The sequence below is a fragment of the Heterodontus francisci genome, chromosome 8 (genome assembly GCF_036365525.1).
Source record: "Heterodontus francisci isolate sHetFra1 chromosome 8, sHetFra1.hap1, whole genome shotgun sequence".
NCBI classification, from domain to species: domain Eukaryota; kingdom Metazoa; phylum Chordata; class Chondrichthyes; order Heterodontiformes; family Heterodontidae; genus Heterodontus; species Heterodontus francisci.
The window spans coordinates 23410472-23426258 of NC_090378.1; the positions used below are offsets into that span (position 1 = coordinate 23410472).

At 41.3% G+C, this 15787-nt stretch overlaps 1 protein-coding gene across 6 annotated transcripts in view; it reads right to left on the bottom strand.

Annotated features, from left to right (window-relative positions):
- The window catches only part of LOC137372695 (divergent protein kinase domain 1A-like), an 83589-nt gene that overhangs the window by 11418 nt on the left and 56384 nt on the right, over positions 1 to 15787 (bottom strand). For 5 of the 6 annotated variants that reach the window (XM_068036800.1, XM_068036795.1, XM_068036794.1 and 2 more), the window contains one exon: positions 6886 to 6993. The exons of the other annotated variant lie outside the window; for it this stretch is intronic. In XM_068036800.1, coding sequence (XP_067892901.1) covers positions 6886 to 6993 — 108 coding nt within the window. The remainder of the gene's footprint in view (positions 1 to 6885; positions 6994 to 15787) is intronic. 6 annotated transcript variants of the gene reach the window in all.

Below are 15787 nucleotides of genomic sequence, written 5' to 3' on the forward strand. Positions count from 1 at the left end.
GCCTACTCACTCAACTTGTCCAAATCACCCTGAAGCCTCTCTGCATCCTCCTCACAACTCACCCTCCCACCCAGTTTTGTGTCATCTGCAAATTTGGAGATATTACATTTAGTTCGCTCAGCTAAATCATTAATATATATTGTGAATAGCTGGGGTCCTAGCACCGATCCCTGCGGTACCCTACTAGTCACTGCCTGCCATTTGGAAAAAGCCCCTTGCTTATCAAGAATCTATCTACCTCTGCCTTAAAAATATTTGAAGACTGCTTCCAATCCCTTTTGAGGAAGAGTTCCTGAGACTCATGATCCTCAGAAAAAAATTTCTTAACATCTGTCTTAAATGGGCATTATTTTTAAAACTGTGACCCCTAGTTCTAGATTCTTCCACAAGAGGAAACATCCTTTCCACATCCAGCCTGTCAAGACCCCTCAGCATCTTGTATGTTTCAATCACGTTGCCTCTTACTCTTCTAAACTACAGCAGATACAAGCCTAGCCTGTCCAACCTTTCCTCATAAGTCAACCCGCCCATTCCAGGTATTAGTCCAGTAAACCTTCTCTGAACTGCTTCCAATGCATCTACATCCTTCCTTAAATAAAGAGTCCAATATTGTACACAGTACTCCAGATGTGGTCTTTCCAATGCCCTGTATAACGGAGGCATAACCTCCCTACTTTTGTACTGAATTCCCCTCGCAATAAATGATAACATTCTGTTAGCTTTCCTAATTACTTGCTGTACCTGCATACTAACCGTATGCGATTCATGCACTAGGATACCCAGATCCCTCTGCATCTCAGCGCTCTGCAATTTCTTTCCATTTCGATAATATGCTTCTTTTTTATTCTTCCTGCCAAAATGGACAATGCCACATTTTCCCACATTATACTCTATTTGCCAGATCTTTGCCCACTCACTTAACCTATCTATATCCCTTTAGAGTCTCCTAATGTCCTCTTCACAACTTACTTTCCTATCTTTGTGTCATCAGCAAATTTAGCAACCATACCTTCGGTCCCTTCATCCAAGTCATTTACATAAGTTGTAAAAAATTGAGGCCCCAGCACTGATCCCTGTGGCACACCACTTGTTACATCTTGCCAACCAGAAAATGATCCATTTATGCCTACTCTCTTTCCTGCCTGCTCGCCAATTTTCTATCCATGCCAATATGTTACCCCCTACACCATTAGCTTTTATTTTTCGCAATAATCTTTGATGTGGCACCTTAGATTTCCAGAAGGCATTTGATAAGTACAGTACATCCACCAGTTCCCTTTATCCACAGCACATGTTACTTCCTCAAAGAACTCCAATAAATTGGTTAAATATGATTTCCCTTTCACAAAACCATGTTGACTTACCCGATTACCTTGAATTTTTCTACGAACCCTGCTAGTACGTCCTTAATAGTAGCTTCTAACATCTTCCCTATGACAGATATTAAGCCAACTGGCCTGCAGTTTCCTGCTTTCTGTCTCCCTTTCTGAATATAGGAATTACATCCGCTATTTTCCAATCTAATGGAACCTTCGCAGAATCTAGGGAATTTTGGAAAATTAAAACCAATGCATCAACTATTTCACTAGCCACTTCTTTTAAGACCCTAGGATGAAGTCCATCAGGACCCGGGGACTTATCAGCCCACAGCTCCAACAATTTGCTCAGTTCCACTTCTCTGGTGATTGTAATTTTTTTGAGTTCCTCCCTCCCTTCCATTTCCTGACTTAGATATTTCTAGGATGTTACTTGTATCCTCTATAGTGAAGACCTGTTCAATTCATCTGCCATCTCATTATCTCCCCATACTCACTTTCTATAGGAACAACGCTCACTTTGTTAACTCTTTTTAAAATATCTATAAAAACTTTTAATATGTCGTTATTTTTCTAGATAGCTTTCTCTTGTACTTTAACTTTTCTCTCCTTATTAATCTTTTAGTCATTCTTTGCTGTTTTTTATATTCTGTCCAATTTTCTGACTTGCCACCCATCTTTGTGTAATTATATGCTTTTTCTTTAGGTTTGATACTATCTTTAGCTTTTTTTTTTAGTTAACCACGGATGGTGGGTCCTCCCCTTGGAATTTTTCTTGCTTGTTGGAACATATTTATTCTGTGTATTCTGAAATATTCCCTTAAATGTCTGCCACTGCATCTCTATTGGCCTATCACTCAACCTAGTTTGCCAGTTCACTTTAGCTAGTTCTGCTTTCGTGTAATCATAATTGCCCTTATTTAAGTCTAAAATACTAGTCTTGGACCCACTCTTCTCTCCCTCAAACTAAATGTAGAATCAATCATATTATGGTCGCTGTTACCTAGGGATGCCTTCACTATGAGGTCATTCATTAATCCTATCTCATTGCACAATATCAGTATAGTCTACTCTCTGGTTGGCTCCAGAACATGCTGTTCCAAGAAACGATCCCAAAAACATTCCATGAACCCCTCATCTGGGCTACCTTTGCCCATCTGATTTTTTTCCCAATCTCTTTTTAGATTAAAGTCCCCCATGATTATCGCCATACCTTTCTGATAAGCTCCCATTATTTCTTCCGTTATACCCCATCCTACCGTGTGGTTACTGTTAGGGGGTCTGTACACCACTCCTTCTTGCCTTTATGATTTCTCATCTCTACCCAAACTCCTACATTCTGGTTTCCTGATCTTAAGTCATCCCTCTCTATGCACTAATACCATCATTAATTAACAGAGCCACCCCTCCACCTTTTCCTAGCTTCCTGTCCTTCCTAAATGTCACGTACCCTTCAATTTTCAGGTCCCAACATATGTCATCCTGCAGTAATGTCACTATGCTGTAAATTCTATCTAATTCAGAATAAATGCATTTCAAAAGGACCATTGGCTAGAGGAGTGAATGAAGAGCTCATGGGAGCTTCAAAATCAGTGACTGCCAGTGTGCATCCGAGAGTACTCATAGCATAAGTAGAACCTCTGCTTTGTGGTGATTCCAAAACTCCCACCTGAACTCCAATGAATAGCTAAGCCATGTCAACCCAAGAAGGTACCAAATTAATCCTTGGTCTGTGCGGAGTTCGCTGATCATAGCCAGGGTAGTGTTACGACCAAGTGAGAAAGGTGTCTAGCGGTCTTTTACTGTCTTCATCTGGTTTTATTGTAACAGGGTTTAAAGTTTTAAACACACACAGTTTTGAGCTCCCCTTGGTGAATCCTCGTTCACCACTTTCCAATTATAAGGCAAAGAAATGAGCACAAAGAAGGAAAGTGAAACTTTATTAAAACTTAAACTCTAATTTGGTTAATGCCTATGGATACACACCACACCCCATGCTATCATGCATACGCGATACGCACATGCAAATAGGGACAGAAAAGAAAAATAATATTGAGGTTTGAGGCAATCTCTGAAGAGGGTTTTTTTTTTAAAACTGCGCTTTGAACTTGCTGTAGTCCTTGACTGTAGGTAGTTTTGCTTTTCATTGGGGCCCAGTATTCTTCTTAAACCTTGTTCACTGTAGGAAACTGTTCTCTCTTCGGGTTCACATGTCTTCAATGGTTTACAAAGCTGGTGAGAGCGAGATGACAGCAGACAGGAGAAAAGGGTTCTCAATCCTGGAACAAACAGCTTTCGGAGTTGAAAATCTCTGTGGCAAGTTCAAATTCAAAAAACTCCAACAGTCATGTGACTAAACTGGTCTGACCACGTCGGTTTGTGTATTCGGCCATCTTAGCAGTTAACCTGGAATGTTAGCCTCTCCACCTTTAACATCTGGTACTCAAAAGTCCATTGTGGATTAAATTGGAGCAGGGAGTGGCCCCTTTGTCCATTCCAAGTACTGTCTGTTACTATGCAAATGTCTTTCCAGTCAGGGGCTTGGCCACCCCTTGTAATAAACTTTATTTTCTTCCCAGCAGCAATTTTAAGTTTTAATGTTCATGTGGCAAAATAATGTGTGCCTCATTCCTGGCAGGTGGGGGCCTGCATGACAGTAGTGATAGGGTCACTGTAACTGCACTCAGTACCCCTGTGTTGAGGAGGAGTAAAGCTAACCAGGGTAACCACTCAATAGCTTTCTACAAGCCTGCTGGAAGTGCTCACGCGTATAGGGTCTGGCAGGATAATGCCATCAGTGAGCAAATAGCCCACCCATACTTGTCAAAGTTTGTGCTTGAATAACGGTCATTTGGGCAACATATTGGAAGGCTGCTCAACACCCATAGAATAGGGCCACAGTAAATACCTTAAAATTTTGAGCAGAAAGAGAAAATGAAGTAGAAGAGGTGAGAACTGGTGAGAAATCACTAAGTGACACCAATGGCCAAATCCAATACTGTGTTGAGCCGTTCTTGTGATTAGATTCTAATTTTCTTGTATAGAAGAAAACACGTTAATGTGATTCACAAAGAAACGTGTTACTCTGACACTGATTAACAACGTTCTAATGCAAGGTGGTAGAAGAACAAAGTGGATATATATGATAGGCAAAGATACATGTTTAAACAACAATTATTCATAGATCTGCAGTCCATCTAGTGTAGGTATACCCACAGTGCAGTTAGGAAGGGAGTTCCAGGATTTTGACCCAGCGACAGTGAAGGAATGGCGATATAGTTCCAAGTCAGGATGGTGAGTGGCTTGGAGGGGAACTTGCAGATGGTGGTGTTGCCATGCATTTGCTGCCCTTGTCCTTCTAGGTGGTAGAGGTCACGGGTCTAGAAGGTGCTGTTGAAGGAGCCTTGGTGAGTTACTGTAGTGCATCTTGTAGATGGTACACACTGCTGCCACTGTGGGTCGGTGGTGAAAGGAGTGAATGTTGAAGGTGGTGGATGGAGTTCCAATCAAGCAGGCTGCTTTGTCCCGGGTAGTGTCGAGCTTCCTGAGTTGTGTTGGAGCTGTACTTATCCAGGCAAGTATTCCATCACACTCCTGACTTGTGCCTTGTGGACAGGCATTGGGGAGACAGGGGGTGAGTTACTCGCAGCAAAATTCACAGCCTCTGACCTGCTCTTGTAGCCAAAGCATTTATGTGGCTGCTCCAGTTCAGTTCAGTTTCTGGTCAATGGTAAGCCCCAGGACGTCGATAGTGAGGGATTCAGCGATCGTAATGCCATTGAACATCAAGGGGAGATGGTTGGATTCTCTCTTGTTAGAGATGGTCATTGCCTGGCACTTATGAGGCACAAATGTTACTTGCCACTTTTAGCCCAAGCCGGATTGTTGTCCAGGTCTTGCTGCACATAGACGTGGACTGCTTCAGCAGGAGTTGTCCCGAATGGTACTTAACAGTGCAATCAGCGAACATCCCCACTTCTGACCTTATGATGGACGGAAGGTTATTGATGAAGCAGCTGAAGATGTTTGGGCCGAGGACACTACCCTGAGGAATTCCTGCAGTGATGTCGTGGGGCTGAGATGATTTACCTCCAACAACCACAACCATCTTCCATTTTGCTAAGTATGACTCTAACCAGTGGAGAGTTTTCCCCAATTCCTATTGACTCCAGTTTTGCTGGGGCTCCTTGATGCCACACTTGGTCAAATGCAGCCTTGATATCAAGGGCAGTCACTCTCACTTCACCTCGTGTTCAGCTCTTTTGTCCACATTTGGACCAAGGCTGCAATGAGGTCAGGAGCCGAGTGGCCCTGGTGGAACACAAACGGAGCATGAGTGAGCAGGTTATTGTTGAGAAGTGCCGCTTGATAGCACTGTCGACGACTCCTTCCATCATTTGCTTATGATTAAGAGTAGACCGATGGAGAAGTAATTGGTTGGGTTGGATTTGTCCTTTTTGTGTACAGGACACATACTTCACCGATTTTCCACATTGCCGGGTAGATGCTTGTGTTGTAGTTCTACTGGAACAGCTTGGCTAGGGGAGCAGCCAATTCTGGAGCACGTCTTCAGTACTATTGCCAGAATGTTGTCAGAGCCTATAGCCTTTGCAGTATCCAGTGCCTTCAGCTGTTTCTTGATATTATGTGTAGTGAATTGAGTTGGCTGAAGATTGGTATCTGTGATGCTGAGGACCTCAGGAGGAGGCTGAGATGGATCATCCACTTGGCACTTCTGACTGAAGATTGTTGCAAATGCTTCAGCCTTAGGGGAGCCCAGCACATCAGTGCAAATGACATCACTGAGGATGGGGATATTTCTGGAGACTTCTCCTCTAGTTAGTTGTTGAATTGTCCACCAGCATTCATGACTGGATGTGGCAGGACTGCAGAGCTTAGATCTGATTCATTGTTTGTGGGATTGCTTAGCACTGTGTATTGCATGCTGCTTCCACTGTTTGGCATGAATTTAGTCCTGTGTTGTAGCTTCACGGGGTGACACCTCATTTTTAGGTATGCCTGGTGCTGCTCCTGGCATGCTTTCCTGCATGCTTCATGCAATTAGGGCTGATCCCCCAGCTTGATGGTAATGGTGGAGTGTGGGTATGCTGGGCCATGAGGTTACAGCTTGTGGTTGAACACAATTCTGCTGTTATTGATGGCCCACAGTGCCTCATGGATGCCCAATTTTGAGCTGCTTGATTGGTTTGAAATCTATCCCATTTAGCACAGGGGCCGTGGCAAAAGCACTGACATTTTTTTGTTTGATGTAATTTTGTTGCGCATGTAAGCTGCAGGAAACTATGTACATAACAGTGAAAAAAAATGACGGACCATGAAGTTCAAAAACCATTTTATGAAGGGCAATTCTTCACAACCATAATGAAACTGAAACCATCACCCCCTACAATGCACTGGAACATGGTAACCAGCAATGCAGCCCAGTGCACCATAAAACATCTTACTGCTCCAAAAAATATTTGGAATACATTACCTGAAAACATTAGAACGACATGCTCGAGTGTAGGCTTTAATGATTCAGAAGACAACTTCCTAGCAATGTTCTTACCTGGTTATTAGGTTTATTAGAGAGGCACTTGCCAAAATAAAGGGTATCTTTATCACACAGGCTGCCACATGCTGCTCCATCTATAATTCCCTTCTTGTATTTATCACACTAGAAGAGAAATAGCACAAGATTGTAAGTTCCTTTCAGAAACATTACCTGAAGAGTATTCTCCAGATTTAAATTTACATGCAATTGAAGGGGTACCCTGAGTTTGATAAATATACAAATATATACATTTAAAAAAAAATTTGTTCACAGGATGTAGGTGCTGCTGGCGAGATCAGCATTTATTGCCTATTCCTAATTGAGAAAGTAAAGGTGAGCCATCTTCTTGAACCACTGCAGTCCTGTGCTAAAGGTACCAACAATGACTTTGCATAGCAGTTTGGTACAACTGAGTGGCTTGCTAGGCCATTTCAGAGGGCTGTTTAGAGTTGACCATATTGCTGAGAGTCTGAAGTTACATATAGGCCAGACTGGGTAAGGACAACAGATTTCCTTCCCTGAAGGACATTAGTGAACAAGATGGGTTTTTGCAACAACCCAGAAGTTTCATGGTCACCAGTATTGATACTAGTTTTATTTGATTTTTAAAAATTTCATTAATTAAATTTAAATTCCCCAACCGCCATGGCCGGATCTGAACTCAAGTCCCTGAATCATTAGTCCAGGCCTCTGGATTACTAGTCCAGTACCATAACCACAAAAGGCGACCGGAGCCCCCAATTAAGATGCTCACAGGTGCACTCCTCAAAGCCAAAAATATGAAAATACCTGCATGTTTATGCCCAATGAGTGTTCAAGTATTGCACTGGTCCATTTGATAAGAATACAAGAAATTCAAGAAGAACATGCCACTCACTCCACCAACCCATTCTGTCTATAATGATGCTACTATTGACTTCCCCCTCTCACCATGTTTTTATCTCCACTTGAGGGAACATCATGTTCCTTCCCCTGCCACTACTGCTATCTCTAACTCTCATCTTCCTCCGTAACAAATATTAAATCAGTTTCCTTTTAAAGTTGCCAACTACCCCCAATTTACCTTTTCTCTGATCATCCGCTCCACAGATCATAACTACACTTCAGAAAGTACTGAATTGGCTGTGAAGCGCTTTGGGATGTCCAGAGGTCACAAAAGGTATAAATGCAAGTTCTTGCCCTATTCACCCATGGAACCCCAAGCCTTCAACACACTCCAGTTCCTTACTGGCCTATCGTGCTCTTTTCATCGGCTGTTCAAATATCTCTCATTTCTGATCTATGATTAGTATATTCTGATGTTCTGTATTCCTTGTCTGCTTAAACAACTCCCCAACCACCTGCTCATCTTGTCCTGATGTTCTCTTGCAGTTACCAATGAATGATTTATTACAATAAAAAAATACTGCAGATGCTGGAAATTGAAGTTCTGATAAAGGGTCACTGACCTGAAACGTTAACTCTGCTTCTCTCTCCACAGATGCTGCCAGGTATTTCCAGCATTTTGTGTTTTTATTTTATATTAATCATTTATTACCCTTGTTAATAAGTTCTGTTCATATTGGTTAAACCTCCTCCTACTGCTACATCAATCCTTTCTATTGCATCTTTATCAATCCTGATCAATTAAGCAATTCCTTATCATATTATAAAATTAATGGGGCAATAGTTCTTCTCTCCAATTTACCAACTTACTAACAAGGCTGCACCAGGAAATCTGCATATTGCCTTTCGAAAAAACAAAGCCATAAGGTATGTTTGCCAAGGGCACACATCTGTTACTGAATGATGGCGTTGAAAGAGAGGCAAGTATTTACATTCAGGATGTCTTAAAACAGCTTAAAGCCATTAAGTCACTGTTGTAATGTTGGGAAATGTGGCAATTTGCACACAGCAATGTCCTACAAAGAGCAATTTGATGAATGACTGATAAGTCTGTTTTAATAATATTGGTTAAATATTGGTCAGGACACTGGCAAGAATTCACTATATTTCGAAATAGTACCATTGGACCTTTTACACACTCCACCAGTACTGTACTGGAGTGTTAGCCCAGATTTTGTGCTCATGTTTTGGAGTTGAATTTGAACCCATGACCTTCTGACTTATAACACAACCACTGAGCCCAGGCTGACACCTTGAATATAATGGAAAAAAAAGTCAGTTAAGCCCACTTCATCATCCATTTTACACCAGCTAAATTCGGAACTGACCCAGCACTTAGGGATTTACTGCACTTGATGTCAGGCTATTTAATGTTTATAAATCTGCACTAACTGAAGCAAGTGGAGTGCAAGTTACTGAAGTTTGATGTGAATATGGAGAAACAATTTATACTGAGGCTTTTTATCTCATAACATTCTAACGCCATGCCATGATGTCTGTGATGTTATGTGACTCAGGAGCACACACAGACATGCTGTGAATCTTGCAACTTAAAAAGAGTGATAATGGAAGTTCAGCAGGGAATATGCTTCGGATACTGCCTTTGGAAAACGATGAATAACAAACAGAACAGGGTCCTTGAAATTCCATTTACTGTATATATTTCATAAAAGCTGGTGGTGTGGAATGGATGAAATTGTGCATCTTTTCCTCAGGATCAAGAATAATACTGACATGACTAGCAAGAGGATAAATCACAGCAAGCCAGAAAGTTTATATTTGGAATAGATTCCTGTCCTAGTGAAGCAGAGAACTAAAAAAAACCCATTGCCAACAAGCTATGTTGTTGTCTTGTAAGAAACATTGGCAACAGCCACGATTTACAGTACCGTTAGATTCACAGCAGGACTTATTTAAAAAAAAACTTGGCGGCAAGCAATAAAAATGGACTAGATGCTGAACTTCCAAATACATTGATCTCGTACAAATACTACATTTTATCTTACTGTTCCAGTGGGTATAGGATGAGAAGATTTTGAGAGTTCTGCTGTGCTCTCCATAATGTGCATTCCTTTGTTCAAAGCATGCTGATTAATTATTACAATGCTGCAATCACAGCTTAAACTGTCATGTAGTAAGTTAGCCTAAATAGTCACTGGTTTTAAAAAGAAAACTTGACTTCCAAGACAAATACCTAGTGCAATAAATAGAAACAATAATCTAACAACAGCATCACATAATGATGCTACAAGATTATTTAAAATTGGAAGGATTCGTACTCAATAATTTGCAGGTAGTGCCCTGAAAAGTGCCGCTTTTGGGATATTTATGTTGGATGGTAAAGAAAAGTTCATATTGCAGATGTGCCAGCAAACTATCCATTGCACACTGTAAATTCAGTTGGAATGTAGTTTAATTCAAGTGCTGTGTGGACAAATAACACATAGAGGTGCCAATTAACTTACACGGAGATGCTGCATACCCACAGCATATGCGACTTCTAAAACCAATTGCCAACAACTACTGACTTACCCTACTGCAGCAATTAAAGGTGTTGAGTGTGCAAATGGCAACTGAACAAGCTTTTGGCAAAATGGAAGCACACTGGAGATATATCTTTTGTAGTGTAATGATGCAACATTAACTTTTTATTTATATTTGCCCACAACTGTTGCTTGTTGCATTTTATGATTCAATGAAGTAACAGGAAGCTGCCTAGCAAATGGTTAGTGTGGATATGTATAGTTTACTGCAAGACAAGAACAACACTGTGGCCTGGTACCCCAAGTTCTAGAGGAAACCAGTGATGTATAACCTGTACAAATCCGCATGCACCTTATTATCTCAAGACACAAATTTGTCAGATACAATTTGCCTTTTACAATCCACACTGACAGTCCTTAATTAACCCACATCTCTTTTGGACATTCATTTTAATCTGTGTTATAGCCTCTAGAAGCTTAACTGACTACCAGTGTTTGACGGGTCCTTATCCTTCTCCTTTTTTGTGAAGGGATGTTACATTACAGTATTCTGGCACAACCTCCATATCTAATATGCTGTTACAGTTTGTAGGTCAATTATCCAGGTCATGTGCTAGCTTGGTGTTAATTAATATTCACAAATTCTGCTTGCATCAACTGTAACCTTCCAAAGGCAAAACAGTACATAATTTCTATTTTGATTTTTCTATTTCTATTTTTATTATAGATTTCCAGCATCTGCAGTATTTTGTTTTCACATAATTTTGCAGTTAGAACAGATTTATGTTGCTGTTATATTTCTAAGTACATTTCTCCATTTATTTTTCAAGTGTCTTTTCTTATTGGAAATGCAACACTCTGCTGAACCTACCTCCTCTTCACAAATCTAGTTTAACCCCGAGCATAATCAATTTTATGTGACATGTCTGCTAGGCTAGAAACTACTCATTCTCGATTCCTGATGTACAAGACATGGCTGGCTCCCCTTTGAACAGTGCTGCACTGTCCCTTGACACACATTCTCCAATCTGCAATAAGAGTAACAGAAAGTGAAAAGATTACAACTGCCACTAAAATGTTTTATTGAAAGCAGTAAAAAAAAAGCAAAATTCAAACAGTTGTAAATATGTTCAACAGTGACACATTCCAGTGCAACACGTGTGATGTCTGGCTCTGTAACAGATTTCCTTTATGCACAACTCAACATAAGAGACAATGTATCTGCAACGAAATAATAGCCTGCGTGTTATGCAATGGGGGAGAATGAAAACAGTCGAACCATAACAATGGGCTGGATTTGCAGTCAGCAGCAAAGCAATGGAGCTCGTCACTGACCTCAAAGAAAGCTGCTCACAAAGATCTAGCGATCTCCATGGTGCGGACATGCCTTTTCCCTACGTCAGATTGAATCTGATGTCAAGTCAAAGGGATCTCCAGGCATCCAGCAATAGCGATATTAAGCAGAGTAACTAGCCAATTAATTACGTTGACGTACTCTCACATATTCTCACAGGCAGCAATGTTGGCAATATAAACCACAGAATTCCTTCTCTTTTCATTTTTTAAATTTTACAGACTGTCCCAATCTTTTATTGCACTTACATATAGGATTAAGGTAGAAGCTAAAATGGGAAACAAACTAAAAAAAAAATTAAAATGTTGCATTTCTTAGCATAATGGAGAAATTTGACATTCAACAAATATAAAATTATTCTTTCAAGGCAAGTGAGGCTGTTCAGCAGTAATTATGAACTTAGTACACCATTTAAAACAGATACACCTCATTCAACAAGGTGCAATTTGTTCAAGGATTTTTACAGCGAAACTGTGTGTACGAGTGGAAGTTCTCGTCAGTTCAATGATTAGTAATTAATTACATTCTGTGGAATCGCATCAGTGCATCCTGTGCAGAAGTGTAGAATTGCTGACAACTTCTGGATTTCCACATTTAACTCCTGCTATGACCGAGGTGGGAGGAGTGCACTGTATTTTCTAGCCCTACTTCTCCGGAGGTCACAGCATATATTTTAAAAATGTTTACCCAATTACTGATTTGGTCAATTACATACTCTACTTTTTATCCCAGAATAAAAACCACCAACCAGGTTTCTTTAATAAACAAAATCAGTTTATCAAACAAGACTTAACCAGTAATGAAGCAAAGCATTAATACACAGATTGAAATATGAAAGTTTCCTTTTTCAATTCCCCCCACACACTAAAAAAAACAGAAATTCTCTCTGCAGAGGTCTGTTACCAAAAAAAAGAAAAAAAAACACTTTGGTCAAATACGTGCTAATTCTTGAAGAAAATAAAAGATATGGAAGGATGTCAGATGTCCCTTTTGTTCTGACATCCGGGTATACAGTGATGGGCCACTGGGATCCTTTTCTGGAGCAATTTGTTCAGGCGACATTGAGGATTTGTCGGGCAGGTTTTTCCAACATCTCAGCAGAAATGCAGCATTAGGGGTTTTAGTTCCCACATATTTAAGAAGCATGGTTTCTCTACGACAGGAGGAAAGAGATGAGTTGGTACACTGAACTTCTCAGAGTTTCTTAGAGAGGTGCAGGAAAGATGAGCTGGGGGTTTCTTTCTCCTGGGCAAGCAAAATGCCAATTGTCTTCAAAACAGTTTACACCCTAACTGAACCAAAACAATGGGCTAGATTTTACGTCGGGCGGACGGGAGCTGTTTGTCTCCCCCCCCCCCCCCCCCCCACAACCAACCAACCAGTCTGCTGACAGGCCGCCAGGTTTCACTGGGCGGCCTTACATGTCTCCCGGACGCCTGCTTGTCACAGGTAAAATGCCCATGGAGGTGAGTGAAGGCCCTAAGTAGACGTTAAGTGGCCACTTAAGGGCTTTGATTGGCCTGGGGCGGGCAGGCTGTTCCTTGCGCCCTCCCCCACCCAGCCCACGTAAAGTGGGGTGGAGGCGGGAGTGGGTCGGGAAGGCCTCCCGAAGCCTCCAGCTCAATTTTACGCCACCCCCCACCTCGCTGGGGTGGCGAAATATTCTGGCCAATATCTCAGAAGCGAAACCACAGAAAATCAACCTCTTAATCTCCATAAATCTTGACATGTGGCTTCTCTGTAAATATCTTCCCCAGGTCACCAAACGTTCTGTTGTTTATTGAGCTTAAAGCGCATGATTTCCAGCATAGGTTGTTTTTAGACAACATCTGTGTATTTTCAGTGAGCTGTCAATAACAGAACAAAGTCCAGCATTTATAAAATTTTCAGCCTTCCAATGAATCCATCTCCACAATTTAAATACGAGTCCGCAAACAAAAAAACTTTAAAAATTTAGAAGCACCTTGGAAGAATGAAACACCACTTTTAAATGCATTTCATCATAGTGAAAAAACAGAAGATGAAAAAACAATTAAAACATTTACATGCAGCTAATACAGTTCTGCTTTGTATCATCTCTGCACTCAGATAATTCAAAGCATAGTTATATCCCAGATAAAGCATCGGCAATTAAAGATTATCCCCATAGCGGGAAAAAATAATGTAAGTGATAAGGATACAATAGTAAACTGCATCGGAATAATCTGGCATTCTGGTTTATAAATTTTTCCACAAAGGTTAGGGGGTTATGATCAGTATACACCAGTCTCTCTCTGTATTCATGGCAGTCACAGACCTCAAAATGCTTAAGAGCTAAAGTCGAGGGTTCTTTTTTGTTGCCGATTTGACGTTTTGGGAAAAGTACCCCACTGGCCTTTCTATGCCTGATTCATTGTCTTGACCCCCAGGCCACTAGCATCAACTGCTACCTTGAAGGGCTTCGTGAAATTTGGAGCAGCCAACACTGGTTCATTAATCAAAATGGCTTTCAGGTTCCCAAAGGATGCTCGACACTCCCCTGACCACAATAGCTTGGTTTTCTTTTTTTTTTTTGAAGTGAATCCATCAGTGGAGCAGCTACAGTATTAAAATTTGGTACAAACCTGCAGTCGAAACCACACATCCCCAAAAACCTCATGATTTTTCGCTTCGTCTTTGGGGTACGGAACTCCACCTCTGCTTGAACTTTTGCGGTTCTAGGCAATACTTGTCCTTGCCCTACTATATGCCAGAGGTAGGTTCTTGCTTTTGCAAATTCACTTTTGGCCAGATTTATCACTAAATCAGCCGATTGTAATTTTCTAAACAGAGCTTCTAGTTGTTCCAAGTGGTCCTTCCAAGTGTCACTGTAAACCAGCACATCATCAAGGTAAACCACACAGTTAGGAACACTGGCTACCACTTGATTCATTCGTCTCTAAAAGGTGGATGGGGCATTTTTTTTTAACCCAAATGGCACCACCCGGCATTGGCAAAGACCATCTGGTGTGACAAAGGCCAATATTTCCTTGGCTCGAGGTGTTAAAGGAACCTGCCAGTATCTCTTTAACAAATCTATTTTTCTAAGCAATGTGGCACTCCCCACTCTGTCAATACAGTCTTCCAAGCGAGGAATTGGGTAAGAGTCTGTCTTTGTTATTGCATTAACTTTTCTGAGATCTATGCAGAATCTAGTTGACCCATCAGGTATAGGAATTAACACTACTGGGGAATGCCAGCTGCTTTGACTGGGTTCAATTAGGTGGTTTTCCAACATGTATTGGATTTCTGCTTTTACCTAGGACGGTTCCTCTGGACCTACGCGATAAAGGATGCTGTTTTATAGGAACAGATTCCCTTACATTCACATCACGTGTGGCTAAGGTTGTATATCCTGGCTTGTCCCTACAGACTCTTTTAAATGCTGTGAGTAGCCTTGTTAGGTCTTCTCGTTGTTCTGCATGTAAATATTAAAGCATAGCGTCTTGTAAAACTGGGGTCAATGGGAATGAGGGGGAAAGCTCTCTGCTGGTTGGAGTCATTCCTTGCGCAAAGGAAGATGGCTGTGGTTGTTAGAGGTCAATCATCTCAGCTCCAGGATATCACTGCAGAAGTTCCTCAGGGTAGTGTCCTATGCCCTACTATATGCCAGAGGTAGGTTCTTGCTTTTGCAAATTCACTTTTGGCCAGATTTATCACTAAAATCAGCCGATTTATCAGCATCATCAGCTGCGTCATCAATAACCGTCCTTCAATCATAAAGTCAGAAGTGAGGATGTTCACTGATGATGGCACAATGTTCAGCACCATTCGCGACTCCTCAGATACTGAAGCCGTCTGTGTAGAAATGCAGCAAGATCGGGACAATATCCAGACTTGGGCTGATAAGTGGCAAGTAACATTCGCACCACACAAGTGCCAGGCAATGACCATCTCCAACAAGACAGTATCTAACCATCTCCCCTTGATGTTCACTGCCATTACGATCGCTGAATCCCCCACTATCAACATCCTGGGCATTACCATTGACCAGAAACTGAACTGCAGCAGCCATAAAAATACCATTGCTACAAAAGTAGATCAGAGGCTAGGAATCCTGTGGCGCGTAACTCACCTCCTGACTCTCCAAAGCCTGTCCACCATCTACAAGGCACAAGTCAGGAGTGTGATGGAATACTCTCCACTTGCCTAGATGGGTGCAGCTCCAACAACACTC